At 42.0% G+C, this 27,997-nt stretch overlaps 1 protein-coding gene and 1 non-coding gene across 5 annotated transcripts in view; both read right to left on the bottom strand.

The window, feature by feature from the left end:
- KDM2A (lysine demethylase 2A) overlaps positions 1–27,997 on the bottom strand; it is a 148,667-nt gene that overhangs the window by 35,997 nt on the left and 84,673 nt on the right. For all 4 annotated transcript variants that reach the window (XM_030811304.1, XM_030811305.1, XM_030811303.1 and 1 more), the window contains 5 exons: positions 18,732–18,910; positions 10,204–10,310; positions 9,702–9,795; positions 7,760–7,913; positions 6,258–6,373 (listed from right to left, as the gene is read on the bottom strand). In XM_030811304.1, the coding sequence (XP_030667164.1) occupies positions 6,258–6,373; positions 7,760–7,913; positions 9,702–9,795; positions 10,204–10,310; positions 18,732–18,910 (650 nt within the window). The remainder of the gene's footprint in view (positions 1–6,257; positions 6,374–7,759; positions 7,914–9,701; positions 9,796–10,203; positions 10,311–18,731; positions 18,911–27,997) is intronic.
- On the bottom strand, positions 4,635–4,741 carry LOC115834992. Its single transcript, XR_004029971.1, has one exon. It is a non-coding gene; the product is annotated as a small nucleolar RNA U13 (small nucleolar RNA).

Genomic DNA, 27,997 nt, shown 5'->3' with positions numbered 1-27,997 from the left:
AAGTGCTGGGATTACAGGCGTGAGCCAGCGCACCTGGCCAGTTGTTGTATTTTTAGTAGAGACGGGGTTTCACCATGTTGGCCAGGTTGGTCTCGAACTCCTGACCTCCAGTGATTCGCCAGCCTCAGCCTCCCAAAGTGCTGGGATTACAGGCGTAAGCCACCACGCCTGCCCAAGAATGATGTTAACATCACGCATAGGAATGCTACGTTTTCTAGGATTTGACATTTTCAGCAATCAAGAATAACTATATTTTGTAAGTGGAAATACCACTACTAAAAACAGAATGCTATAAATAGAATGATATCTTTTGTTTTCAAAGTCAGTATACTAGAGTGATGTGAAAATAATAAAAGTAAGATAGTTCGTGGCAAAGTTATCTTGGGGTAAATGCTGCAGCCGCCGGGCGTGATGGCTCACACCTGTAATCCCAGCGCCTTGGGAGGCCAAGGCAAGTGGATCACCTGAGGTCAAGAGTTCGAGACCAGCCTGGTGAAACCCTGTCTCTACTAGAAATACAAAAATTAGCTTGGTGGTGCATACCTGTAATCCCAGCTACTCGGGACGCCGGGGCAGGAGAATCGTTTGAACCTGGGAGGTGGAGGTTGCAGTGAGCCGAGATCGCACCACTGCACTCCAGCTTGGACAACAGCAGCGAAACTCTGTCTCCAAAAAAAAAAAAAAAAAAAAAAAAAAAAGCTGCAGCTGCCAAGTGCCACCGGTGAGTATCCTTGGGGAAAATTAGAAAGGGATTAATTTTGGCCAGGCGTGATGGCTCAAGCCTGTAATCCCAGCACTTTGGGAGGCCGAGGTGGGCGGATCACGAGGTCAGATCAAGGCCATCCTGGCTAACACGGTGAAACCCCGTCTCTACTAAAAATACAAAAATTGGCCGGGCTTGGTGGCGGGCGCCTGAGGCAGGAGAATGGCGTGAACCCTGGAGGCGGAGCTTGCAGTGTGCCGAGATTGCGGCGCCACTGCACTCCAGCCTGGTGGACGGAGCAAGACTCCGTCTCAAAAAAAAAAAAGAAAGGGGTTAATTTTTGGTAGGGACAGGGTCTCACTATGTTGTCCAGGCTGGTCTTAAACTCCTGGGATTAAGTGATCCTTCGCTTCCAACTCCCAAAAAATGCTTGGGATTATAGGCATGAACCACCACATCTGGCCATACAGCTTTCTTTTAGAGAGGCCATATTTCAAAAGGATAAGCCAAATGATACTGTTTTGAATATGCAGCTCCTGAGAATGTTCCCATCTCCTCCCATATTGTAGGGATGACTTCACCTACCCGTTTTCAAACTCTGTATCAGGTAGTCTTCCTGAATCATGGAGAACTGGATAGGAGTCCCTTTTCAAAAGCCTTCACCAGGCCACAGGGCATCACTGGGGAATAAGGAGATCACTCTCCCCATGGCAAGGCAGGAGAGGAGATGTACTTTTCATAGCTAGCCCCAATCAGTTTTCTAATGCATAGTAGCCAGACCCTGATTCTGGGTTCTTATGTGGCTAAAACTTTAACAACTAAAAGAATGACTCTCTTACACAAAAGTAAAATTAATTTATTTCTGACTAAGGGAGACAGAGGAGAGAGACAACAACCAATAGGTATTTGGTCCCTCAAAATTAAATAAAATACACTATGCCTCTCCATTAGCCTTTTAAGTATAGCAACACTTTCTGGAAGGGTTTTTATTAGGAGTTCAGGACAACTCCAAATTCTAAAGCCCTCTGGAAATCAGTTGAAAGCTGAGTAATAATGACAGTTTAAAAAAAAGAAGAGTCTGAGCATAGTGGCTCACGCCCATGGTCCCAAGGCTTTGGGCGCCTGAGGCCGGAGGACTGCTTGAGCCCAGGAGTTTGAGACGAACCTGGGCAGCATAGTAAAACCTCATTTGTACAAAAAAATAAAAATAAAAAAACTAGCCAGGTGTGGTGGTGTGCATCTATGGTCCCAGCTACTCAGGAGGCTGAGGCAGGAGGATCACTTGAGCCTACAAGGTTGAGGCTGCAATGAGCTGAGATCATGCTACTGCACTCCAGCCTAGGTGACAGAGTGAGACCCTGTGTCAAAAATAAATAAATAAATAAAAAAGAAAGAAAGAAAAAAGGAAGAAAATATGAAATACAGGCATTAAAATTTTGAGTTTTTACTTGTAACTTATAATACTGTATTAATTATAGCCAAGAGATACCATATACCCAAACTGACCCCATTGCTTTTTACTTATGCTGCATATCAATTTCTAAGACTGGGTTAGCATTTTTTGGAAATAATTTTTTTTTCTTTTTTTTTTTTTTTTTGAGATGGAGTTTCATTCTTGTCACCCAAGCTGGAGTGCAATGGCATGATCTCGGCTCACCGCAACCTCCGCCTCCCAGGTTCAAGCGATTCTCCTGCCTCAGCCTCCCGAGTAGCTGGGATTACAGGCATGCGCCACCATGTCCAGCTAATTTTGTATTTTTAGTAGAGACGGGGTTTCTCCATGTTGGTCAGGCTGGTCTCAAACTCCCGACCTCAGGTGATCCACCCGCCTTGGCCTCCCAAAGTGCTGGGATTACAGGCGCTAGCCACCGCACCCGGCCACAGAAAGAATTTTTAAAACTCCCCATTATACAATTATTGAGCCTTTAAGCACTATTAGAATAATTACCAACACTTAAATTTAAATAGTAAATGTCTACATTGGTATGGCAAAAGTAACCAGAACATTGTCTTGTTTGCAACATGCTTTGTATTTCTTTGGTAAAGCATTCCCTATACATTCTCTTAACTTTATAGAGATTCTTATAACTTTATAGAGATTAGTAACATATCAAATGAATGCCAGGTTGGTATTTTCACATAAAAGGTTGGTATGGAAAGCAATAAAAAATTGCTGTGTGTACAAATATAGTAAACACAATGAAATTTTATGGGACTACAGAAAGATTTTATTTGGAATTAAATAATTAAGCCATTCTTAGAAAAAATAGAAAACAATGATTAGACACTGAAATTTTTGATAAAGTCTAGGAATTAGATAAATCAAGATGAGTTTTTACCAGTTAAGAGTTTGTAGGACTCTTTTTCTCCTTTTATTTATTTTTTCTCTTATTCTTTTTTTTTTTTTTTTCTGAGACGGAGTTTCGCTCTTGTTGCCCAGGCTGGAGTGCAATGGCGCGATCTCGGCTCACTGCAACCTCCGCCTCCCGGGTTCAAGCGATTTTCCTGCCTCAGCCTCCTGAGTAGCTGGGATTACAGGCATGTGCCACCACGCCTGGCTAATTTTGTATTTGTAGTGGAGACAGGGTTTCTTCATGTTGGTCAGGCTGGTCTCAACTTCCTGACCTCAGGTAATCTGCCTGCCTGGCCTCCCAAAGTGTTGGGATTACAGGTGTGAGCCACTGTGCCTGGCCTTTTTTTTTTTTTTTTTTCCTTATTTTTCTTCTCTTTACATAGAAAACTCTTCATGCAGGGATAAGGTGCTCACTTTATGTTACTGAATATATATTTTCCTTTTCTTCCCTGAAACTGAACCAGTCAAGCCCCAGGTATAAGAGTCATCTTTAACCATAAAAAGGGAACGCATTCTAAAAACCAATTTTCAGACTGAATCTTAGAATGGGTACATAATTACCTCTAAGAATGACACAGTTAAACAGGAGTATTTTACTATGGAATTATACATTTTGTTTCTTTTGAAACATTTTCCCTATTTTAGAATATTTACCTATTTTAGAATAGACATCTTTTTTTTTTTTTTTAAATTAACAGACTGTGTCTCACTCTTCCACCCAGGCTAGAGTACAGTGGCACCATCATAGCTCACTGCAACCTGGAACTCCTAGGTTCAAGCAATCCTCTCACCTCAGCCTCCCCAGTAGCTAGGATTACAGGCATGCCAGCACACCCAGCTTTGTTGCCCAGGAGAGTCTCAAACTCCTTGCTTCACATAATCCTCCCACTTTGGGCTCCCAAAGGGTTGGGATTACAGGTATGAGCCCCTGTGCCTGACCTGTACTTTTGTTACTCTTAACAAATAAAAAGAAATGTACTTTTATAAAATGTGTTGAAGAAGCACTGGCTTCCTGTCTTAATTCTACTAGTAGGGCAATTCCTGTAATTCCAACAATAAAATCAATGGTATGTATAGTGATACGTAACTCCTACACCAAAATAAATGTTGCAAAATAGGCACCATAATGGTTGACTATTATCGCAGTACATAGGTCAGTGACCATTCCTTATAAAAGTTGTGAATTCTTCACTAATTGCTATTTTTAAATTTTTAGTACTTTTAATTCTACCAAAAAGTTTCAAGAGCAGTAGCATTAATAGTTTTACACTCTTCTCTGCAATTCTCCAACTGTTAACATTTCTCCACGTTTGCTGATCTTCATACTAGCTTAGTATTCTGCTAAGCTACTTGAGAGTAATTTACAAACATCACAACCCCCAAATATTCTAATTGCTATTTAATCCCAGTATCATCTATGATTCAGCCCTTACCAATTAGAATTCTGCTAAAAAAATAAGCCCTTATTCTCTAACGTGGAGGCTAGCCAGCAAACAACACTTAGTGGATTTGGCCTGCTGCCTCTTTTTATGATTCCTGTGAACTAAGAGTGTTTTTTTACCTTTTTTTTTTTTTTCGGGTCAGACAGGTAATATGCTGACGTATTAATAGTAACAAGGTTCAAGGGTGGCATCTTTCACATACGTGCATGAACACCTAATCATGATCATGAACTATAAAAGGATCATTTTTTACATTTTCTAATGGTTGAAAAAAAATTAAGAGTATTCTGTGACATGTTAAAGTTATCTGAAATTCAACTTTCAGTGTCTATGAATAAAATTTTATATTATTTGAGCCACACTCATTTGTTTAAGTATTTCATGCTACAAGGTAGGGTTAAACAGTTACAACAGATACTTTATGACCCACGAAGCCTAAAATATTTACTATCTGGTCCTTTGCAGAAAAAGTTTGTCAACTCTTGCCTTAAGGTATCCACTGTATATAATAAATTAACTTTTTTCTATGCATCTAGAAAGGTATTAGCTGTGTATCATCCTAGGGAAAACTGAGAAAATAAGATACACAAATTATTTTATTTTGGGCTTAATTCTCTCTTGAAACCCCAGTTGAGAAAGACAGTATATACATTTATATAATTAAAGTAAGATGCTTTAAGTATAGTCATCAGTGCAGAAAAAAATACATGAATTTAAAGTTCTGAAATTTGAGTTGGTAAGCCCCACTACACCAAATTATTCTGTGAGCATAAAAATGAAACACATGGTTCAAGAGATTACCAGAGGTAAATGTCTGGCCTTATAAAAATCCAAGATACTGCAGGATGCAGTAGCTCACACCTGTAATCCCAGCACTTTAGGAGGCCAAAGCGGGCAGATCACTTGAGCCCAGGAGTTCAAGACAAGCCTAGGCAACATAGCAAAAACCCATCTCCAAAAAATACAAAAAAATTAGCTGGGTGTGGTGGCGTGTGCCTGTAGTCCCAGCTACCTGGGAGGCTGAGGTGGGAGGATCAACTGAGCCCAGGGAGGTCAAGGCTGCAGTGAGCCATGACTGTGACACTGCACACCAGCCTGGGCAACAGAGTGAAACTCTGACCCAAATATTAAAAGAAAAAAATGTTACTTTTTCCCATTCACTATAGTGTTGGCTAAAAAATAAAATAAAATAAAATAAAAATAAAAAAAATAAAAAGGAAAGAAAAAGAAATCCAAGATACCAAAAACCTCACAGAACTGGAGTCCCCAAAACTGAGTATGTAAATCGTGTTAAAATTTATATTTGGCCAGTTGTAGTGGCTCACACCTGTAATCCCAGCACTTTGGGAGGCTGAGGTGGGAGGACTGCTTGAACCAGGAGTTCTAGACCAGCCTGGGCAACGCAGTGAGACCAAGTCTCTATGAAAAAAAAATTAAAAATTAGTCAGATGTGGTGTGCACCCATAGTCCCAGCTACTTGGGAGGCTGAGGCAGGAGGATGCTTGAGCCTGGGAGGTTGAGGCTGCAGTCACCCATGATCACACCACTGCACTCTAGCCTGGAAAACAGAACAAGATTCTGCCTTAAAAAAAAAAAAAAAAAATTACATTTAAAATTTTGTGTGTTCCCAAAATGTCAACACTGCATTTTAACTGAAAGAAAAATGGAAGTTTTGATAAACCATCAATGAATCTCTTGTAACATCTATCTTAACTGGAGTAAACCTCTTCACATCCAACTGTTATATAAGATTACTTACCCGTGTCCGATCTTCAATGTTGTATATTTTTAACTGCATAGGGATGTTGAAGCTATGCAAAAAATTGCCCCCAAACACTAATGTGTCTGTAGGAGTATACACAGCATGAATCCAGCCTAGAAGAAGGGGAACAGAGGGCAGTGGCTGAAAACACACATTACAGTAAGTCTCTCTCAGAGAACTAGTACAAGACCCCTAGATCACACTCTTCACTCTGAATCTGCTTCTTAGTGGTTTGTCAAGTTACTTAATCTCTCAAAGCCTCAATGTCCTCTATAAAACCAGGATAAATAATACCTCTTATGGTTGCTCGTGAGCATTAAATGAGAAAATGCACATCAAATGCTTAGCACATAATAAACGTTTACTGGAGCACCAACTAAAACCAGGCTCTGTACAAGACAGTTTACAATTCAGGGGTGTCCAATCTTTTGGCTTCCCTGGGCCATACTGGAAGAATAATTGCTTGGCAACACATAAAATACGCTAATATAGCCAGGCGCGGTGGCTCACGCCTATAATCCCAGCACTCTGGGAGGCTGAGGCGGGTGGATCATGAGGTCAGGAGTTCAAGACCAGCCTGGCCAACATGGTGAAACCCCATCTCTAGTAAAAATACAAAAATTAGCTGGGCATGGTGGTGCACACCTGTAATCCCAGCTACTCGGTAGGCTGAGGCAGGAGAATTGCTTGAACCGGGACCTGGGAGGTGGAGGTTGCAGTGAGCCAAGATCGCGTTAATGCACTCCAGCCTGAGGCTACAGAGCAAGACTCCATCTCAAAATAAATAAATAAAATAAAATATACTAATACAGCTGACGAGCTTAAAAAAATTGCAAAAAAAAAAAACTCATAATGTTTTAAGAAGGCTTATGAATTTGTGTTAGGCCACATTCAAAGCCATCCTGGGCTGCATGAGGCCTGTGGCCTGCAGGTTGGATAAGCTTGGTTTACATGTGTTCTCATTTATATTCCTTATAACAAAATGAGACACAGATTTAAATATTTGCTCTAAGTGTTAGTATCTAGCAGGTAAATGCATAGTCAGAATCCTAATAGAGGTCTGTGACTCCAAAATCTGTGATCTTTACAAGCACTTACTTTGATTTAATGACTTCATCAAAAACATCCCTGACTGAGCACTCCAGCCTTCACGGCCATTCCCTAGAATAGTAGGCAGCTCTTCAAAATAGATTGTGTATCACCTGCAGAACAGGTCCTATCTATAGAGATTCTAAATTACTACGGCTAATGCAGAGCCCAAACGTGTATATCTGAAAAGCCTCTGCTGGCAATTCTTATATACTTTATTGGAAAACCACTGCTTTTTCAAACTGAAAACAAAACAAACAAAACCTCAGCATCTACTCCATAATGACAGGAAGAAACACTATTGTTTTCTGCAGACCCCAGCATCATAACTATTCTTGGTGGTAATCCATCAATTTCTTTTTCATTAAGAAAAAAATGGCTAAACAACCCACTCTTCCCATTTTGCTTACCTGAGGGAATGACGAAGGTATAGCCCTGCTTGAGCTCAATGCGCTGACAATCTGATACCCGGTCACCCAGAAAGATGTCTCCCTGTTTCCCTGACAGCAGCCAATTCTCGTACAGCTCCAGGTTGTGGGCTGTAGGGGGGATGAGCCAGAAGACCTGTGAGTTAAAAAACTTTAGTCTGTTAACAGCCATTGACATGACCCAGTCGTCTCCCTCAACTGATAAACAGGTACGATACAAAATTAAGACCACCAGGTAGAAGAAAGGCAAGCAATTTTCCCAGCCTATAGAACTTGACTATTTGGTAAACCCTAGAAGGTCCAAGGCAGTAGATCTTTCTTATCTTCCACTTGATCCAACAGCATTAAGGCTTCCCTGGGGTTTGACTATATACCATCCAGGACTTGGAGAGAAGAGGGACATTCAGCTCATTACCTAGGCAGTCCCTTAAACACCTCCGACTGTCTGGCTTCCAGAGTCCTAAGTAGCACAGTTAATTAGGCACAGTATCTTCAAGAGACTGGCTCAGGTTGTTTTGTCCAAGGTAGTAACTAAGATCAACAGGGCTTAAAGGGATCTGAAGTAAACAAAATGACTTTTGGATTTGGAGACATAGTTGTTCTGATTAAGACTCTTTTTTTTTTTTTTTGACGGAGTTTCACTCTTGTAGTCCAGGCTGGAGTGCAGTGGCACGATCTTGGCTCACCGCAATCTCCACCTCCTGAGTTCAAGCAATTCTCCTGCCTCAGCCTCCAGAGTTGCTGGGACTACAGGCGTGCGCCACCACGCCCAGCTAATTTTTGTATTTTTAGTAGAGATGGGGTTTCACCATGTTGGCCAAGATGTTCTCGATCTCCTGACCTTATGATCCGCCCACCTTGGCCTCCCAAAGTGCTAGGATTACAGGTGTGAGCCACTGTGCCCGGCCAAGACCTCATGTTTTTTTTTTGTTCTTGTTGTTTGTTTCTTTTTTGAGATAGAGTTTTGCTCTTGTTGCCCAGGCTAGAGTGCAGTGGCGTGATCTCAGCTCACCGCAACCTCCACCTCGTGGGTTCAAGCGATTCTCCTGCCTCAGCCTCCTGAGTAGCTGGGATTATAGGCATGCACCACCACACCCAGCTAATTTTGTATTTTTAGTAGAGACGTGCTTTCTCCATGTTGGTCAGGCTGGTCTTGAACTCCCGACCTCAGCTGATCCGCCCGCCTTGGCCTCCCAAAGTGCTGGGATTACAGGCGTGAGCCACCATGCCCGGCCAAGACCTCATGTTTTAAACAAGGCATTATCTATTCTCATTCTAGTTCTACTTTTCTCTTACAAATGCATTCACTGCAAGTGAGAGAAAAAAAGAGTAACAAGAGTATAATACTATAAACCTCGGGTATTAATCCTAGATTTCCATTCTCATATAGCATTCAGAAGCATTTTCACAAGCTGGAATATAACTGAATGAATAAAGATAATCCTTCAAAACCTATCTACATCCTCAAAAAGGACTTAAAGGCTTCCTTTGGCCACATTTCAGACCAATGGCTACATAGAGGGAAAGTTGGTTTAGATCTTAATTTCCTGATTTCACAGTGAATCTATCCAAAATTCGTATTCCCTTCCACTATTTATTATACTTCCAAGTACAGAAATTATCTTGTCCTTCTAAAATCACTTATTTGGCTTCATTTGGAGAACTCTGATTCAGGAATCTAGAAACAGGACTATTGAGATTTACTAAGTGCTGTGCCAATGGTGTAATGATAATGAACTAGATGAATACTAATTTCTACTGAACACTAGCCAAGGAGGTGAACTTAATCTATAATTCTTTCCAGATATGAATGGGGACAATTCCCTAACAGATTCATTTCCAGGGTATATTAAGCATACATGAACTGAAGCAAAGTCATACAACCAACTTCAGATTCCAACCCCTATCACAACTATGACCATACCTTTCCCCCTTGATGGATGTGATACCAAACAGAGGTACCACCAAAGTCCACATGGAAGTCAGTATAGCAGCCTCGAACACTCATTAGACAGTACCTGACCCAAAAAAAGCAGCAGCATTAGTGTACTGATAGAAAAAAGTACATCTGCCCCACCAAAATGCCATACTCTCCTCTTATATACTCCCTTTATCTTCCACTTAATCAAGTTCCAGAAGGAGAAAAAGCAATGTGTTTTCAAGTCATCACATTATCAGAAAAAGGTTTTTTTTTTCTACCCTATTGACTAAAAATGTAAGTTTTTTTTTTCCTTTAACAATGTGGTTGTGTGCTATGGTATGCTCACATACACTCTTCCTTGTGGAACTGTAAAGTCTCATCTTTAAATAATTCATCGTTTTAATCATTTAGGACACAGAGCAAAGCTTGTAAGGGAGAAGCCAATCCTTGCTATTACTTTGGTCTCCCACAGCACATGGAGGAAGATGCAGGGCGCATCACTTACTTCTGCACTTTAGGGTACTGCATCTCCAAGATGGCATTTGTTGATTCAGTCTGGCTTTCCTTCAAGTGCCTTGGCCACATGTTGTCTACCCAGTCAATGAAATCCACCTTTAAATAGAAGGAGGAAACACTTGGGCTCCAAGGGAAAGGTTGGGGTCAAAGATAATTTTAAAGTCAAGAAAAGCAGAATTTCTTAAAATACGCAACAAAAAACTATAATTTAATTATAAGCAAATTAAAACAACCTGTTGGCAAATCAGGATTACTAGGCAACCATCCTAGAAACAACTGTTATAAGAATAAAGATTAATCATTCCATCAAATGATAATAGTAAAGACAGCACTAGTCAAAATGGAATGATTAATTATGCAATAGTATATAACTATGAACTCTCTTCTATGTCAATACTCATATAATTTGCTTTATTTTTAATCCAATAAAAGGTGTTGTCTGGAAGGTATCTATAAACTCAGCAAAATATATACCATTGTTAGAACAGTTAAGATGCCAAAAGTTAGGCAAAAAAAAAGAAAAAAGAAAAAAAATCCAGTATAGATTTATAGCCTTGCATTGACAATGTGCTATAGAAACTACCAGCTTAGGAATAAGAAGCTCCAGGTCTGTCATGTCTTTTCAAGACTATATAAGGCCCTGGAACTCATCTATAAAACTAAGATAGACCAGGCACAGTGGCTCACACCTGCAGTCCCAGAGCTTTGGAAGGCCAAGGTGGGAAGATCACTTGAACCCAGGAGTTCAAGACCAGCCTGGGCAACACAGTGATAACCGATCTCTTCAAAATAAAAAAATAGTCGGGCTCAGTGGCTCACACCTGTAATCCCCAACACTTTAGGAGGCCAAGGCGGGCGGATCACCTGAGGTCGGAAGTTCAAGACCAGCCTGACCAACATGGAGAAATCCTATCTCTACTAAAAATACAAAATTAGACCCAGTGCGGTGGCTCACGCCTGTAATCCCAGCACTTTGGGAGGCCGAGGCAGGTGGATCACAAGGTCAGGAGATCAAGACCATCCTGGCTAACACGGTGAAACCCCATCTCTATTAAAAATACAAAAAATTAGCCAGGCGTGGTGGTAGGCGCCTGTAGTCCCAGTTACTCGGGAGGCTGAGGCAGGAGAATGGCGTGAACCCGGGAGGCGGAGCTTGCAGTGAGCCGAGATCATGCCACTGCACTCCAGCCTAGGCAACAGAGCAAGACTCTGTCTCAAAAAAAAAAAAAAAAAAAAAAAAATTAGCTGGGCCTGGTGGCACATGCCTGTAATCCCAGCTACTTGGGAGGCTGAGGCAGGAGAATCGCTTGAACCGAGGAGGTGGAGGTTCTGGTGAGCCGAGATGGTGCCATTGCACTCCAGCCTGGGCAACAAGAGTGAAATTCCATCTCAAAAAATAAATAAATAAAATAAAATAAAATAAATAGCCAGGTGTTGTGGCATGTGCCTATAGTCCTAGCTACTTGTGAGGCTAAGATGGGAGGTTTGCTTAAATCCAGGAGTTTGAGGCTGCAGTAAGCTACGATCACCACTGCACTCCAGCTTGGGCAACAGGGCAAGACTGTCTCAATAAAAAATCCAAAAACACTTTGGGAGGCCGAGGCGGGCGGATCACGAGGTCAGGAGATCGAGATCATCCTGGTTAACACAGTGAAACCCCGTCTCTACTAAAAATACAAAAAATTAGCCGGGCGCGGTGGCGGGCGCCTGTAGTCCCAGCTACTCTGGAGGCTGAGACAGGAGAATGGCGTGAACCCGGCAGGTGGAGCTTGCAGTGAGCCAAGATTGCGCCACTGCACTCCAGCCTGGGTGTCAGAGTGAGACTCCGTCTCGAAAAAAAAAAAAAAAAAATCCAAAAACACAAAAAAACTAAGATAACTACTTCAAAGATATGTTGTAAAGATTAAATGTAAACACTTTTAAAATTCTGAAATAATGTGAGAACACAGAAATCTTTTTTTTTTTTTTTTTGAGACAAAGTCTTGCTCTGTCACCCAGGCTAGAATGCTGTGGTGCGATCTCAGTTCACTGCAACCTCCGCCTCTCAGGTTCAAGCAATTCTCCTGCCTCAGCCTCTTGAGTGGCTGGGATTATAGGCACCCGCCACGCACCTAACTAATTTTTGTATTTTTTAGTAGAGACAGGGTTTCACCATCTTGGCCAGGCTGGTCTCAAACTTCTGACCTCAGGCGATCCACCAGCCTTGGCCCCCGAAAGTGCTGGGATTACAGCATGAGCTACCATGCCCGGCCAGGAATCTTTTAAATAATATTGGCTGAAAAAAAAGAGAAGTGAAAGCAATATGCAACATTTTACACTAAATTATAACATGTCCTGTACTTTCAAGTGTCTACACTCAACCAATGAACTCCAGGTAGGTAAAACTTGAGAGCCAAACCACCATGAATTCAGCATAGTGCTGATGTGGTAAATAACTAACTTATGGTTACAAAAAACATGTATCTGGTAAGCTTTGTAACAACATCTATGTATCTGATCACTTACTTCCCTTATAATGTGAATGGAGACAAATGCATACAGTTGTGCATGATATGAAGCCATTGTCTAGAGGATACCCAGATGTTAACTGTGGGAGAGTGTTTAGAAAGCATCACCACTGACATGGAAGAAACAAACAAGATGAGGAGCAACTGTTAAGGTTAACCTGCTGCTCCATTTCAAAGAATTTCTGCTCAGGGAGCCAACAATTTTAATCAAGCATCCACCGGTCCCAGAACATTGAATAAGCCCTGTATGCCTTTCTTTCCTTCAAATAAAATTTACTGTTTCTTAACGTAGTAGCCACCATCTCCCATCTCCATGTGTTGTCCATGGGAATGCCTTTAACAGAATAATAAATAAAGTACTTGCTTAATACACTGTAAGCTCCCATGTCTGAATGGGGAGAGAAAGAGTTCAGAACATATCAGTATTTTTTTTTTTTTTTACCATGCATTCATTCACAGAAAGCAGAATTTCTTAATTGCAGCAAGAAAGTCAGTCATTTTTGCCTGCCTTTCTTTGGTATTATTAGGTATCTTCAGACTACAGAGAGAATTTGTGGTAACATGTTCGTGCTTTTCTTCTTAGGTTAATCTTTAGCCTTGGGATAGATCCTTTGCTAAATACCCTGATCCCAATTATAATCTGTTCTGCAACAAAACTAGGGCCAAACTAGTAAGTCCAATATCATGAACCTAGTCTATTCATAAACAACTCATGGTCTTCCATGAACTTATTTCCCCATCACCAAACAAATGTGCATTATTTGTGCCACTTTTAAATCTACCTCTCAGTTATTGCTGGAATGGCAGCACTAAATAATCTCTTCTCACCATAGAACTCTACTTTATGCTAGCTCCTATAATAGGCATGTAAAAGTTGCCCTTCTTACCGCCTGGAACCTACTTTTACAAATGCTATTCCTTCTGCCCGTAATTCTGGTCTCCCTCTCCTTGCTTCATTATTTCTTTTATGTTAACATTAGGCACCACTTCCTCCAAAGAGCTTCCCCTAATTCTCCTATAGTTTAAGTTAAGTCATCCTTCCAAAATGCTTCCACAATATCCTGCATTTATTCAATTTTTTTAGTTTTAAAAGACTGGGTCTTGCCACATTGCCTAGGCTGGCCTCAAATTCCTGGGCTCAAGCAATTCTCCCACCACAGCCTCCCAGGTAGCTGGGACTAAAGGCATGTGCTACTGTGCCTGGCTGTTTATTCACTTTTGAAGCACTGCTCATACTATAGTTTATATAAATGCATATTTTGTCTTTGAGCCTCTAACGAGAATGATCTCATTTTCCACTGTATCTCTAGTACCTAGACAGTGCTTAGCATGCGGTAGGCATCTGATAAATGAATAGGCAAACCCTGAAGGTTGTGAAGATCACAGGGAACAAACAGATTATGTAACTCTAGGATTAAGAAATGCAAATAGGAGGCCGGGCGCGGTGGCTCACACTTGTAATCCAAGCACTTTGGGAGGCCGAGGCGGGCGGATCACGAGGTCAGGAGATCGAGACCATGGTGAAACCCCATCTCTACTAAAAATACAAAAAAATTAGCCAGGCATGGTGGCGGGCGCCTGTAGTCCCAGCTACTCGGAGAGGCTGAGGCAGGAGAATTGCTTGAACCCGGGAGGCGGAGCTTGCAGTGAGCCGAGATTGAGCCACTGCACTCCAGCCTGGGCCACAGAGCAAGACTCTGTCTCAAAAAAAAAAAAAAAAAAAAAAAAAGAAATGCAAATAGGTTAGAACTTGAGGATACAAAGTGAGAAGTGACAGATCAAAGTTTTTAGAAATGAAGATTAAATTTTTAGAAATGAAGATTAAGTTTTTGAATATTAAAAAATTAAAAAAGAACTATTAATAGGCTATTATATATATATTCTTTCTTTCTTTTTTTTTTTTGAGACAGGGTCTCGCTGTGTCACCCAGGCTGGAGTGCAGTGGTGTGATCACGGCTCACTGCAACCTCTGCCTCCTGGTTTCAAGCGATTCTCCCACCTCAACCTCCCAGGTAGCTGGGATCACGGGTGTGTGCCACCACACCCAGCTAATTTTTGTATTTTTAGTAGAGGCGGGGTTTCACCATGTTGGCCAGGCTGGTCTTGAACTCCTGACCTCAAGTGATCTGCCCACCTTGGCCTCCCAGAGTGCTGGGATTGTAGGCGTGTGCTACCGCACCTGGCTTATTTTCTATATTTTGATTGTGGTGGTTACTTACATGAATAAATATGTTTGTCAAAACTCATTGAAACGCCCACTTAAAATGGGGGTCCACTTTACTGAACATCAATTTTACCTCAGTAAAGTTGGTTTTTAAAAAGAGCACTAGTGAAATATACTGGAAAAGACCTAGATAAATGAAGGGATATACTATGGGGGGAATAAGAATTCTACCAGTAGAAATAGCAACAACAAAAATAACATGATTGTAGCTATAAATGTTTTTGTTTGTTTGTTTGTTTTGAGATAGGGTCTCATTCTGTCGCCCAGGCTGGAGTGTAGTGGCATCATCTCAGCTCACTGCAACTTCTGCCTCCCGGGTTCAAGCGATTCTTGTGCCTCAGCCTCCCGAGTGGTCTCAAACTCTTGGGCTCAAGTGATCCGCCCACCTTGGCCTCCCGAAGTGCTAGGATTAGAGGTGTGAGCAACTGTGCCAAGCCTCTAGCTATAAATGTAAAACTTGACCTGGTCAATACTTTTCCATCATTAAGATTTTGAAATGTGTGACTATTCCACATGAAGTCTTCTATCTTATTCTACCAATAAAATAAACGTTATTACTTACATAGCAAGGTCACAAAAAGCTTATCTGCTTTTAGGATGTGAGCTTGGTAATAGCTCATTCAATCTTTCATGTTTTAGGTCCCTGTAAGATATTTGTATTGTGGCCTCTGCTCTCTTAATAATTTTTTATTTCTGAGCCCTCTCATAGGTTCTTCTCCTCCCTTTAATGTTAATATATTTTTCTAATTTTTATAAAATGATGGCACATTTTTATCATTAAAACTAGGGACAGAGTGAATAAATTCAGCATGCCACAAAAAAGGCTTCATGTGGAATAGTGAGACATTTCACAACCTTAATAATGGTAAAGTATTGACCAGGTCAAGTTTTACATTTATAGCTACAATCATCTTATTTTTGTTGTTGCTGCTTAGTTTTTGTTTTTATTTTTCTTTTTCAAAAGTCGAGACAGGGTCTTATTATGTTGCCCAGACTGGTCTCAAATTACTAGGCTCAAGCAATCCTCCTGCCTCAACCCCCTGAGTAGCTGGGACTACATGGGGGACGCCATCATGCCCGGCTAATTTTTCTATAGAGACAGGGCTTCACCATGTTGCCCAGGCTTGTATCAAACTCCTGAGCTCAAGCAATCTGTCTGCCTTCGGCCTCCCAAAGTGCTAGGATTACAGGCATGAGCCACCATGCTCGGCTTCTATTTATATTTTTTTTTATCATTTTATTATTTTTTTGAGACAGATTCTTGCGATGTTGGCTAGGCTACAGTGATCGCAGCTCACTGCAACCTCAACCTCCCAGGCTCAAGCAATCCTCCCACCTCGGTCTCTTGAGTAACCAGGACTACAGGTGCATGCCACCATGCCTGGCTAACTTTTCAAATTTTTTGTAGAGATGAGGTCTTGCTATGTTAACCAGGCTGGTCTTGAACTCCTAGGCTCAAGGGATACTCCCGCCTCAGCCTCCTAAAGTGCTGGAATTACAGGCATGAGCCAACGTGCGTGGCCAATCCTGTTATTTTTAAATTAAAATTCTGGAAATTGGCCGGGTACAATGGCTCACACCTGTAATTCCAGCACTTTGGGAGGCTGAGACAGGTGGATCACCCGAGGTCAGGAGTTCGAGACAAGCCTGGCCAACATGGTGAAACCCCATCTCAACTAAAAATATAAAAATTAGCCGGGTGTGCCCCTGTAATCCCAGCTATTTGAGAGGCTGAGGTGGGAGAATTGCTTGAACCTGGGAGGCGGAGGCTGCAGTGAGCCAAGATCGTGCCACTGCACTGAAGCCTGAGCAACAGAGCGAGAACCTGTCTCAATAATAATAATAATAATAATAATAATAATAATAATAATAATAGTAATAATAATAATAATAAAATAAAATTCTAGAGATATTAAGAAAATAAAATTACAAATAAATAATGTTACTGGAATTCTTATATCCCATCCCTCTCACCAAATTCCTATTTAGCAAATCACATTAGGCTAATAAGAAGGCTAAATTCTAACCACCTGTCTTCCTATACTTCCATATGACCAAATAAACATGATTACTAACACAAAAATAGTTCCTTTCGGCCGGGCGTGGTGGCTCATGCATGTAATCCCAGCACTTTGGGAGACCGAGGCAGGTCGATCACTTGAGGTCAGGGAGTTCAAGACCAGCCTGGCCAACATGATGAAACCCCGTCTCTACCAAAAAAATACAAAAATTAGCAGTGCATGGTGGCCTGTAGTCTCAGCTACTCAGGAGGCTGAGGCAGGAGAATTGCTTGAACCAGGGAGGCGGAGGTTGCAGTGAACCGAGATCGTGCCACTGCACTCTATATCCCGGGCAACAATGTGAGACTCGGTCTCAAAAAAAAAAAAATAAAAATAATAAAAATGTTTATTTTTATTTTGGGGGGGTCTCGTGACATTCCCCAGGCTGATCTTGAACTACTGGCCTCAAGCAATTCTCCTGTCTTAGCCTCTCAAAGTGTTGGGATTACAAATGTGAGCCACCATGCCTGGTCAAGAGTGAATTTTTTTTTTTTTTTGAGACAGGGTCTCACTCTGTCACACAGGCTGGAGTGCAGTGGCATGATCTCAGCTCACTGCAACCTCCACCTCCCGGGTTCAAGCGATTCTCATGCCTCAGCCTCCTGAGTAGCTGGAATTACAGGCGCATGCAACCACGCTTGGCTAATTTTTGTATTTTTAGTAGAGATGGAATTTGGCCATGTTGGCCAGGCTGGTCTCAAACTCCTCACCTCAGGCGATCCGCCTACCTCGGCCTCCCAAAGTGCTGGGATTCCTAGCATGAGCCACTGCACCTGGCCCCAAGTTTGAATTTTAATATTCCTCTCTGTTACATCCAAAGGTCAATGTTCCTACATTAAGTTACTGTGATGCAAATCAGAATAATCCTGCCCTATATAAAATTAAGTGATTTCACGCCCAGGCACAGTGGCTCACGCCTGTAATCCCAGCACCTTGGGAGGCCAAGGTGGGAGGACTGCTTGAGCCCAGGAGTTCAAGGTCAGCCTGGACAAAATTGTGAGATACTGTCTCTAAAAAAAAAAAAATTTTTTTTATTATTATACTTTAGGTTTTAGGGTACATGTGCACAATGTGCAGGTTTGTTACATATGTATCCATGTGCCATGTTGGTTTGCTACACCCATTAACTCGTCATTTAGCATTAGGTAAAAATTTTTTTTTAATTATAATAAATTTAAAAATTCACCCCACCACAAAACTTTAAGTGATTTCAGAAAATGCAGTTATTCTTATCAAAATACAATATCAATATATCTTTATAAAAATACAAGTTATTCTTGTCAAATAGTCTTGTTTACCTTCAGCTTAATCTTGATATGTGCAAAAAGTTATAAAATTTCCCAGTATAAAAACAACCCATTTTATTTTAATTTTTTGAGACATGGTCTTGTTCTGTCACCCAGGCTGGAATGCAGTGGTGCAATCACCGGTCACTGCAGCCTCAACCTCCTGGGCTCAGGTGATCCTCCCATCTCAGCCTCCTAAGTAGCTGGAACTACAGGCATGTGCCATCACACCCAGCTAATTTTTTTTTTTTTTTTTTTGTACTTTTTGTAGAGATATGGTTTCACCATGTTGCCCCGGCTGGTCTCAAACTCCTCAGCTCAAGCGATCTGCCCGCCTTGGCCTCCCAAAGTGCTGGGATTACAAGCATCGGTTAACAACGCCCAGCCGCAAACAACCCTTTTGGTGACAATGACAATATGAAGAAAATGATTACACTAACCGTGGAGGGCCTCTGCACCATATTCTCCAGCCTGGTGTGGCTAAACTCGAGGCTGATGACATTATAGAGTTTCTCTCGCTCCTCCTCTGGGGTCTCATAGTAGCGTGTCCACTGAGCCATGGTCATTTCAATGCCTTTCTGTGTGTTCACGTCCATGACATCCACCATGCGACGACTCCCTGCCATAAAAGATGCATTGATTATCTCTATCGAGCCACTAATATCCTTAAATATAGTAAGAATATTTAAAAAAAAGTAGAAGAAAAAATATTATCCTTTCTTATTTTCAATAATAGACAAGGAAAAAGTTCTCACTCAACATAATCATAATCAAATCACAAAGAATGGGAAAGACAATGGATAATGTTAACAATAATTATTCCCTAAGGCATGTTTACTATACAGTCAGTTGTTGAATCTTTTATCTAAGGTCTCATTTAATCCCAACAATTCTAAATGCTAAATACTAATCTCCACTTCATACATGAGAAAGCAGATGTTAGGTAACTTAACAGAACAAAGCAGGAAAAGAATCCGCGCAGGCTCACTCTAGAGTCAAGCTCTTACTTACTGAGCTATACTGATTTGATGCAGGTTGATCTAATCTATCTCATGATTTGAATAAAGGATCCATAATTTAGTGGGTAATAGACTGATTTTGAATTTATATTCTTTTGTTAAACAGGGCTATTTTGCAAACCTGTCGCTAATATCCTAGCCCATGAAGATAATTATCCTAGTTCATGAAGAACAAAGTCCCCTTTTCATTTATTACACAAATATTTACAGAATGATAAAGACACCAGGATGGACACGAAAATCTGTATCAGATTCTTGTTAACTATAACAACAACAACAAAACACAGAAGGCCACAAGAATCAGCATAAAATAGTAGTGGAAAGAAAACAATAGCTTTGGAGTCAAAGAGACCTAAGTTTGTTAATTTTTTAGAGACGGAGTCTCTCTCTGTTGCTCAGGCTGGAGTGCAGTGGCGCGTTCGTGGCTCACTGCAACCTTCCACCTCCTGGGTTCAAGCAATTCTCCTGCCTCAACCTCCAGAGTAGCTGGGACTACAGGTACATGCCACTACCCCACCTAACTTTTTGTTATTTTAGTAGAGACGGGGTTTCACCATGTTGCCCAGGATGGTCTCAAACTCCTGAGCTCAGGCAATCTGCCTGCCTTGGCCTCCTGAAGTGCTAGGATTACAGGCGTGAGCCACGGTGCCCGGCCTCTTTATTTCTTTATTTTTATTTTGAGACAGTCTCGCCGTCACCCAGGCTGCAGTGCAGTGGTGCGAAATCTTGGCTCACTGCAACCTCCACCTCAGGTTCAAGAGATTCTTGTGCCTCAGCCTCCCAAGTAGATGGGAATATGGCCATGTGCCACCACGCCTGCCTAATTTTTATATTTTTGGTAAAGTCAGGGTTTTGCCATGTTGGCCAGGCTGGTCTCAAACTCCTGACCTCAGATGATCTGCCTGCCTTGGCCTTCCAAAATGCTGGGATTACACGTGTGAGCCACTGCACCTGCCTGAGACCTAAGTTTAAATCTCAGCTCCTATACTACTTAGACAAGTTATATAATTTCTCTGAACATTAATATCTTGTGGAGAATGAATAGCACCTTGTGGGCCACTGTGAAGATTTAAAGTTGATAAAGTAAAATGTTTAGGTGCTCAAGCGACGGTAAAAACAAAAGGAAAGTATCATATTTTTATTAGACTGATCAGAAAAGGCTTTAGGAAAAGAGGGGGGAAGAATAAGTAGAATTTTAACAAGAGATGATTCAACAGGGAAAATTCCACGCAGAGGTAAAGGCATAAGCTAAAAGATTCAGAAAATGGTGGTCAAGGAAGGGAGAGAGAATAAAAAGCTGACAGTATTGTATGCCTGGCCGGGCACGGTGGTGCACATCTATAATCCCGGCACTCTGGGAGGTCAAGGCGGGCAGACTGCTTCTGTCCAGGAGTTTGAGACCAGCCTGGGCAACATAGCAAAACACCGTCTCTACTAAAAATACAAAAAAATTAAAACACACACACACACACACACACACACACACACCAAAAAAATACAAATACAAATACAGAAAATTAGCTGGGCATGGTGGTGCGTGCCTGTAATCCCGGCTACTCTGGAGGCTGAGGTGTGAGAATCACCTGAGCCCAGGAGGTCGAGGCTGTAGAAAAAAAAATTTTTATACATTGTAAGACAAACACCTGCCCTCGCTGGATATATCAGGTAGCATTAGAACCTGATTCCCTGTCTCTAAGGAATTTATAGTTTAGTTAAAGATAAGAGATAATACCCAAGAGAAGAATATGGCCAGTGTGAAACAGACAAGGCAGAATATATATATTAATAGTAAAACATAACTAATAATATAAGGCAATGGACAGAACCTACACTTCATATTTTAAAAGAAAAAGTGAATGCCAAATCAAAACTGCCAAGAAATACCACTTCACACCCACTAGGATCGCTATAATTTTAAAAATGGAAAATAATCAGTGCTAGCAAAAATGCAGAGAAATTGGAACCCTCATACATCTACTGGTGGGAATATAAGATGGTGCAGCCGCTATGAAAATTGGGTTTGCAGTTCCTCAATAAACTAAACGCAGAATGACCATGTGACTCAGCAATTCCACTCCTAGGCATATATCTAAAAGAACTGAACAAGGTGTTCAAACAAGAGCTTGTACGTAAATATTCACTGCAGCACTATTTAAAACAGCTAAAAGATGGAACTAACGCAAATGTTTACCATGACATCAATAAACAAAATGTGGTCGATCCATACAAGGAAATAGTCGGCCATAAAAAGGAATGAAGTACTAATACATGCTACAACATGGATATACCAAGAAAACACACTGTATCAGCCGGGTGTGGTGGCTCACGCCTGTAATCCCAGCATTTTGGGAGGTCGAGGTGGGTGAATCACGAGGTCAGGAGATCAACACCATCCTGGCTAACACGGTGAAACCCCATCTCTACTAAAAACACAAAAAATTAGCCAGGTGTGGTGGCGGGCACCTGTAGTCCCAGCTACTCGGGAGACTGTGGCAGGAGAATGGCGTGAACCCAGGAGGCAGAGCTTGCAGTAAGCAGAGATCGCACCACTGCACTCCAGCCTGGGCAACACAGTGAGACTCTGTCTCAAAAAAAAAAAGAAAAAACACACTGTATCAAAGAAGCCTACACAAAAGGCTACATATTATATAGTTCCATTTATATGAAATATATAGACTAGACAAATTCACCAAGACAGAGTAGATTTGTTGTTGCCAGGAGTTAAGTGGAGGAGAAAACGGAGAATGACCGCAGTGGTATGGAGTTTGTTTGGGGTGATGAAATTCTAGAACTAGATAGTGGTGATAGTTGCACACTGAAAAAACTTGATGACACTGGTATGCTTTAAAATGGGTACATGACAATGAAATGTTCTATGCAAAAAGAAAAAAATGTAATGGTTATGATGGTAAACTTTATATTATCGGTATTTAACCATAATTTAAGAAATTACAAGTAAATGCTTTCCTTCAAGAATGTAGGGGAGGCCAGGTGTGGTTAACTCACGCCTGTAATCCCAGCACTTTGGAAGGCCAAGGCAGGCAGATCACTTGAGGTCAGGAGTTTCAGATCAGCCTGGCCAACATGGTGAAACCCCATCTCTACTAAAAATACAAAAATTAGCTGGGCGTGGTGGTGCGCAACCATAGTCCCAGCTACTCAGGAGGCTGAGGCGAGATTCGCTTGAATTCGAGAGGCAGAAGTTGCAGTGAGCCAAGATCGCACCACTGCACTCTGACCTGGGTGACAGAGCAAGACTCTGCCTTAAAAAAAAGAATGTAGAGGAAAGCATTTTATTCTTTTTTCCTTTTGAGATGGGGCCTCACTGTCACCCAGGCTGGAGTGCAGTGGCACAATCTAGACTCAATGCAACCTCTGCCTCCCAGGCTCAAGCGATCCTCCCACCTCAGCCTCCTGAGTAGCTGGGACTACAGTGCATGCCACCATACCCAGTTAACTTTTTGTATTTTTAGTAAAGACAAGGTTTCACCATGTTGTCCAGGCTGGTATTCTTTTATTACTAGACTACTTAGTATAGGCATATCTTGGAGTTATTGTGGGTTCAGTTCCAGATCATTGCAATAAAGCAAATATTCCAGTAAGCAAGTCATACAAACTTTTTGGTTTCACAGTGCATGTAAGTTATATTTACGTTATACTGTAGGCTATTAAGTATACAACAGCACTGTATCTAAAAAACAAGGTACATACTTTTATTTAAAAATACTTTATTGCTAAAAATGCTAACAATCATCTGAGCCTTCAGTGAGTCATAATCTTTACTTGTGGAGGGACTTGCCTCATTGTTGAGGGCTGCTGACTGATCAGAGTGGTGGTGGTTCCTGAAGTTTGGGGTGGATATAGCAACTTCTTTTTCTTTCACTGAAGTGTAAACCATTTTTCTTTTCTTTTTTTTTTTTTTTATTATACTTTAGGTTTTAGGGTACGTGTGCACAATGTGCAGGTTTGTTACATATGTATCCATGTGCCATGTTGATTTCCTGCACCCATTAACTCGTCATTTAGCATTAGGTATATCTCCTAATGCTGTCCCTCCCCCCTCCCCCCCATTTTTCTTTTTTTTTTGGGGGCGGCGGGGGAATAGGGTCTTGCTCTATTGCCCAGGCTGGAGTGCACTGGCGCAATCACAGCTCACCGCAGCCACAAACTCCTGGACTCTGGTGATCCTTCCACCTTAGCCTCCGGAGTAGCTGGGACTACAAGCACGTGCCACAATGCCTGGCTAATCTTTTAATTTTTGCAGATACAAGATCTCGCTATGTTTCTCAGGTCGACAATTTCTTTTCTTTTCTTTTCTTTTTTTTTTTTTTTTTGAGATGAAGTCTCGCTCTGTCGCCCAGGCTGGAGTGTAGTGGCGCGATCTTGGCTCACTGCAAGCTCCGCCTCCCGGGTTCACGCCATTCTCCTGCCTCAGCCTCCCCAGTAGCTGGGACTACAGGTGCCTGCCACCACGCCTGGCTAATTTTTTTTGTATTTTTAGTAGAGACGGGGTTTCACCATGTTAGCCAGGATGGTCTCGATTTCCTGACCTCGTGATCCACCCGCCTTGGCCTCCCAAAGTGCTAGGATTACAGAGGTGAGCCACCGTGCCCAGCTGACATTTCTTAAAATAAGACAACAATAAAGTTTGCAACATGGATTGATACTTCTTTTCACAAACAGATTTCTCTGTAGCATGCAATGCTGTTTGATAGCATTTTACCCATGATAGAACTTCTTTCAAAATTGGAGTCAATCCTCTCAAACCCTACTGCTGCTTTATAAACTCACTTTATGTAATATCCTAAATACCTTGTTGTTATTTTAACAATGTTTACAGCATCTTCACCAGGAGTAGATTCCATCTTAAAAAAACAAACTTCTTTATTTGCTCATCCATAAGAAGCAACTCTTCATCTGCTCAAGTTTCAGTATAGATTGCAGCAATTCAGTCACATCTTCAGCTCCATTTCTAATTCTAGTTCTCTGACTATTTTCACCACATTTGCAGTTACTTCCTCCACCGAAGTCTTGAACCCCTCAAAGTCACCAATAAGGGTGGGAATCAACTTTTTCCAAACTCCTGTTAATGTTGATATTTTGACCTCCTCCCATGTACCACAAATGCTCTTTTTCATTTTAATTAATTTATTTTTTTTAGAGACAGGGTCTCACTCTCATGCCCAGGCTGGAATAGAGTGGCAAGATCAGAGCTCACTGCAACCTCAAATTCCTGGGCTCAAGTGATCCTCCCACCTCAGCCACCCAAATAGTTGGGACTACAGGTGTACACCACCAAGCATGGCTAATTTTTTTTTTTTTTTTTTTTTGAGATGGAGTCTACCTCTGTCGCCTAGGCTGGAGTGTGGTGGTGTGATGTTGGCTCACTGCAACCTCCGTCTCCCAGGTTCAAGCGATTCTCCTGCTTCAGCCTCCCAAGTAGCTGGGACTAAGGCCCATGCCACCACACTCGGCTAATTTTTGTATGTTTAGTAGAGACCGGGTTTCACCATATTGGTCAGGCTGGTCTTGAACCCCTGACCTTGTGATCTGCCCGCCTTGGCCTCCCAAATTGCTAGGATTACAGGCGTGAGCCACGGTACCGGGCCATGGCTAATTTTTTGTAGAGATGGTCTCACTATGTTTCCCAGGCTGGTCTCAAACTCCTGGCCTCAAGGGATCCACCCACCTGGGCCTATCAAAACGTTGGGATTACAGACATGAGCCACTATGCCTGGCCATAAATGTTCTTAATGGCATCTACAGTGGTGAATCTTTTCCAGGTGTTTTTCAATTTATTTGGTCCAGATTCACCAGCAGAATCACTATCTATGTCAGCTATAGCCTTATGAAATATATATATATACACACACACACATATATATATTTTTGAGACAGAGTCTTGCTCAGTCATCCAGGCTGTAGTGCAGTGGCGCGATCTCGGCTCACTGCAAGCTCCGCCTCCCAGGTTCACGCCATTCTCCTGCCTCAGCCTCCTCAGTAGCTGGGACTACAGGCGCCCGCCACCACGCCCAGCTAATTTTTTTTTTTGTATTTTTAGTAGAGACTGGGTTTCACCATGTTAGCCAGGATGGTCTCGATGTCCTGACCTCGTGATCCACCCACCTCGGCCTCCCAAAGTGCTGGGATTACAGGTGTGAGCCACCGCACCCGGCCATGAAATACATTTCTTAAATAATAAGACTAAAGTTGAGATTACTCCTTGATCCATGGGCCACAGAATGAATACTGTTATCTGGCATGAAAACAATATTAATCTCAGGCAGGGCATGGTAGCTCATGCCTGTAATCCCAGCACTTTTCGAGGCTGAGGCAGGCAAATCCCTTGAGCCCAGGAGTTCTAAACCAGCCTGGGTAACAGGGTGAAACTGTGTCTCTACCAAAACATACAAAAATTAACTGGGTGTGTTGGCATGTGCTTGTAGTCCCAGCTAAAGGCTGAGGTGGAAGTATCACCTGAGCCCAGGGACACTGAGCCTGCAGTGAGCCACGATTGTACCACTGCACTCCAACTTGGGCAACAGAATGAGACCTTGTCTTAAAAAACCAAACAGGCTGGGCACAGTCACTCACGCCTATAATCCCAGCACTTTGGGAGGCCGAGGTGGGCGGATCATGAGGTGAGGAGATCATGATCATCCTGGCTAACATGGTGAAACCCCATCTCTACTAAAAATACAAAAAAAATTAGCTGGACATGGTGGCAGATGCCTGTAGTCCCAGCTACTCGGGAGGCTGAGACAGGAGAATGGCGTGAACCCAGGAGGTGGAGCTTGCAATGAGCTGAGATCACGCCACTGCATTCCAGCCTGGGCAACAGAGTGAGAATCCATCTAAAAAGAAAAAAAAAAACAAAAACACAACAAACAATATTAGTCTCTTCATACATTCCCATCAGACGTCTTGGGTGAAGAGGTACACTGCCAGTGAGCAGTAACATTTTGAAAGGAACCTTTTTTCCTGAGCAGATCTCCACAGTGGGCTTAATATATTCAGTAAGCCATGCTGTAAAACAGATGTGCTGTCATCTAGGCTTTCTTGTTCCATTAATAGAGTAGATTTAGCATAATTCTTAAGGGCCCTAGGATTTTGGAATGGTAAATGAGCTTTTTTGGAATGGCAAATTTGGTTTCCAATTAAAATCACCAGCTGCATTAGCCCCTAACAAGAGAGTCAGCTTGCCCCTTGAAGCAACTGCCTTTCCTCTAGCTATGAAAATCCTAGATGGCATCTTCTTCCAATAGAAGGCTGTTTCATTTACATGGAAAATCTGTTGTTTAGTGCAGCCTCCTTCATCAATGATCCTAGCTGGTTCTCCTGGATAACTTGCTGCAGCTTCTGTATCAGCATGTGCTGCTGCTTTACCTTGCACTTCATTGTTACAAAGATGGTTTCTTAAACTTCATAAACCAGCCTCTCCTAGCTTTAAACTTTTCTTCTGCAGCTCCCTCACCTCTCTCAGCCTTTACAGAATTAAAGAGAATCAGGGCTTTACTGTGGCTTAGGGTTTGTTAAGGGAATGTAGTGTTATAGCTGGTTTGATTTTCTATCCAAACCACTCAAATTCTCTCCGTTATCAGTGATAAGGCTATTTTTCTTTCTTATTCCCACGTTCACTGGAGTAGCACTTTTAATTTTCTTCAAGAATCTTTCCTTTGCATTCACATCTTGGTTAACTATTTGATGTAAAAGGCCTATCTTGGCTTTTGACATGCCTTAATCACTAAACTTAATCATTTCTAACTTTTGATTTAAAGTGAGAGACGTGGGACTCTTCCTTTCACTTGAACACTTAAGAGGCCATGTGTTGTTAGTTGGCCTAATTTCAATATTGTTGTGTCTCAGGGAATAGGGAGGCCTGAGGAGAGAAACAGAACAGGGGAATAGCAATTTGGCAAAGCAGTCAGAACACATAAAACATTTCAAGTCTGCTCTCCTATATGGATACAGTTCATGGAACCTCAAAACAAGTATAACAGTAACGTCAAAGATCACTGATCTGCCGGGTGCAGTGGCTCATGCCTGTAATCTCAGCACTTTGGGGAGGCCGAGGCGGGTGAATCACTTGAGGTCAGGAGTTTGAGATCACCCTGGCCAACATGGTGAAACTCCATCTCTACTAAAAATACAAAAATCAGCCAGGCATGGTGGTGCATGCCAGTAATCTCAGCTACTCGGGAGGCAGAGGCATGAGAATTGCTTGAATCCAGGAGGTGGAGGTTGCAGTAAGCCAAGATTGCGCCACTGCATTCCAGCCTGGGCGACAGAGTGAGACTCCGTCAAAAACAAAACAAAACAAAACAAAAAAAACCACTGATCACCACTAACAAATAACAATGAAAGGTTTTTTTTGTTTTTTTTTTGAGACGGAGTCTCGCTCTGTCGCCCAGGCTGGAGTGCAGTGGTGGGATCTCGGCTAACTGCAACCTCCACCTTCCGGGTTCACGCCATTCTCCTGCCTCAGCCTCCCAAGTAGCTGGGACTACAGGTGCCCGCCACTGCGCCCAGCTAATTTTTTGTATTTTTAGTAGAGACGGGGTTTCACTGTGGTCTCGATCTCCTGACCTCGTGATCCGCCCGCCTCGGCCTCCCAAAGTGCTGGGATTACAGGCGTGAGCCACCGCACCTGGCATAATGAAAAGGTTTTAAAATGTGACAGACATGAA

This window comes from Nomascus leucogenys, chromosome 4 (assembly GCF_006542625.1).
Source record: "Nomascus leucogenys isolate Asia chromosome 4, Asia_NLE_v1, whole genome shotgun sequence".
NCBI classification, from domain to species: domain Eukaryota; kingdom Metazoa; phylum Chordata; class Mammalia; order Primates; family Hylobatidae; genus Nomascus; species Nomascus leucogenys.
This window is presented reverse-complemented; position numbering and strand designations above follow the sequence as displayed.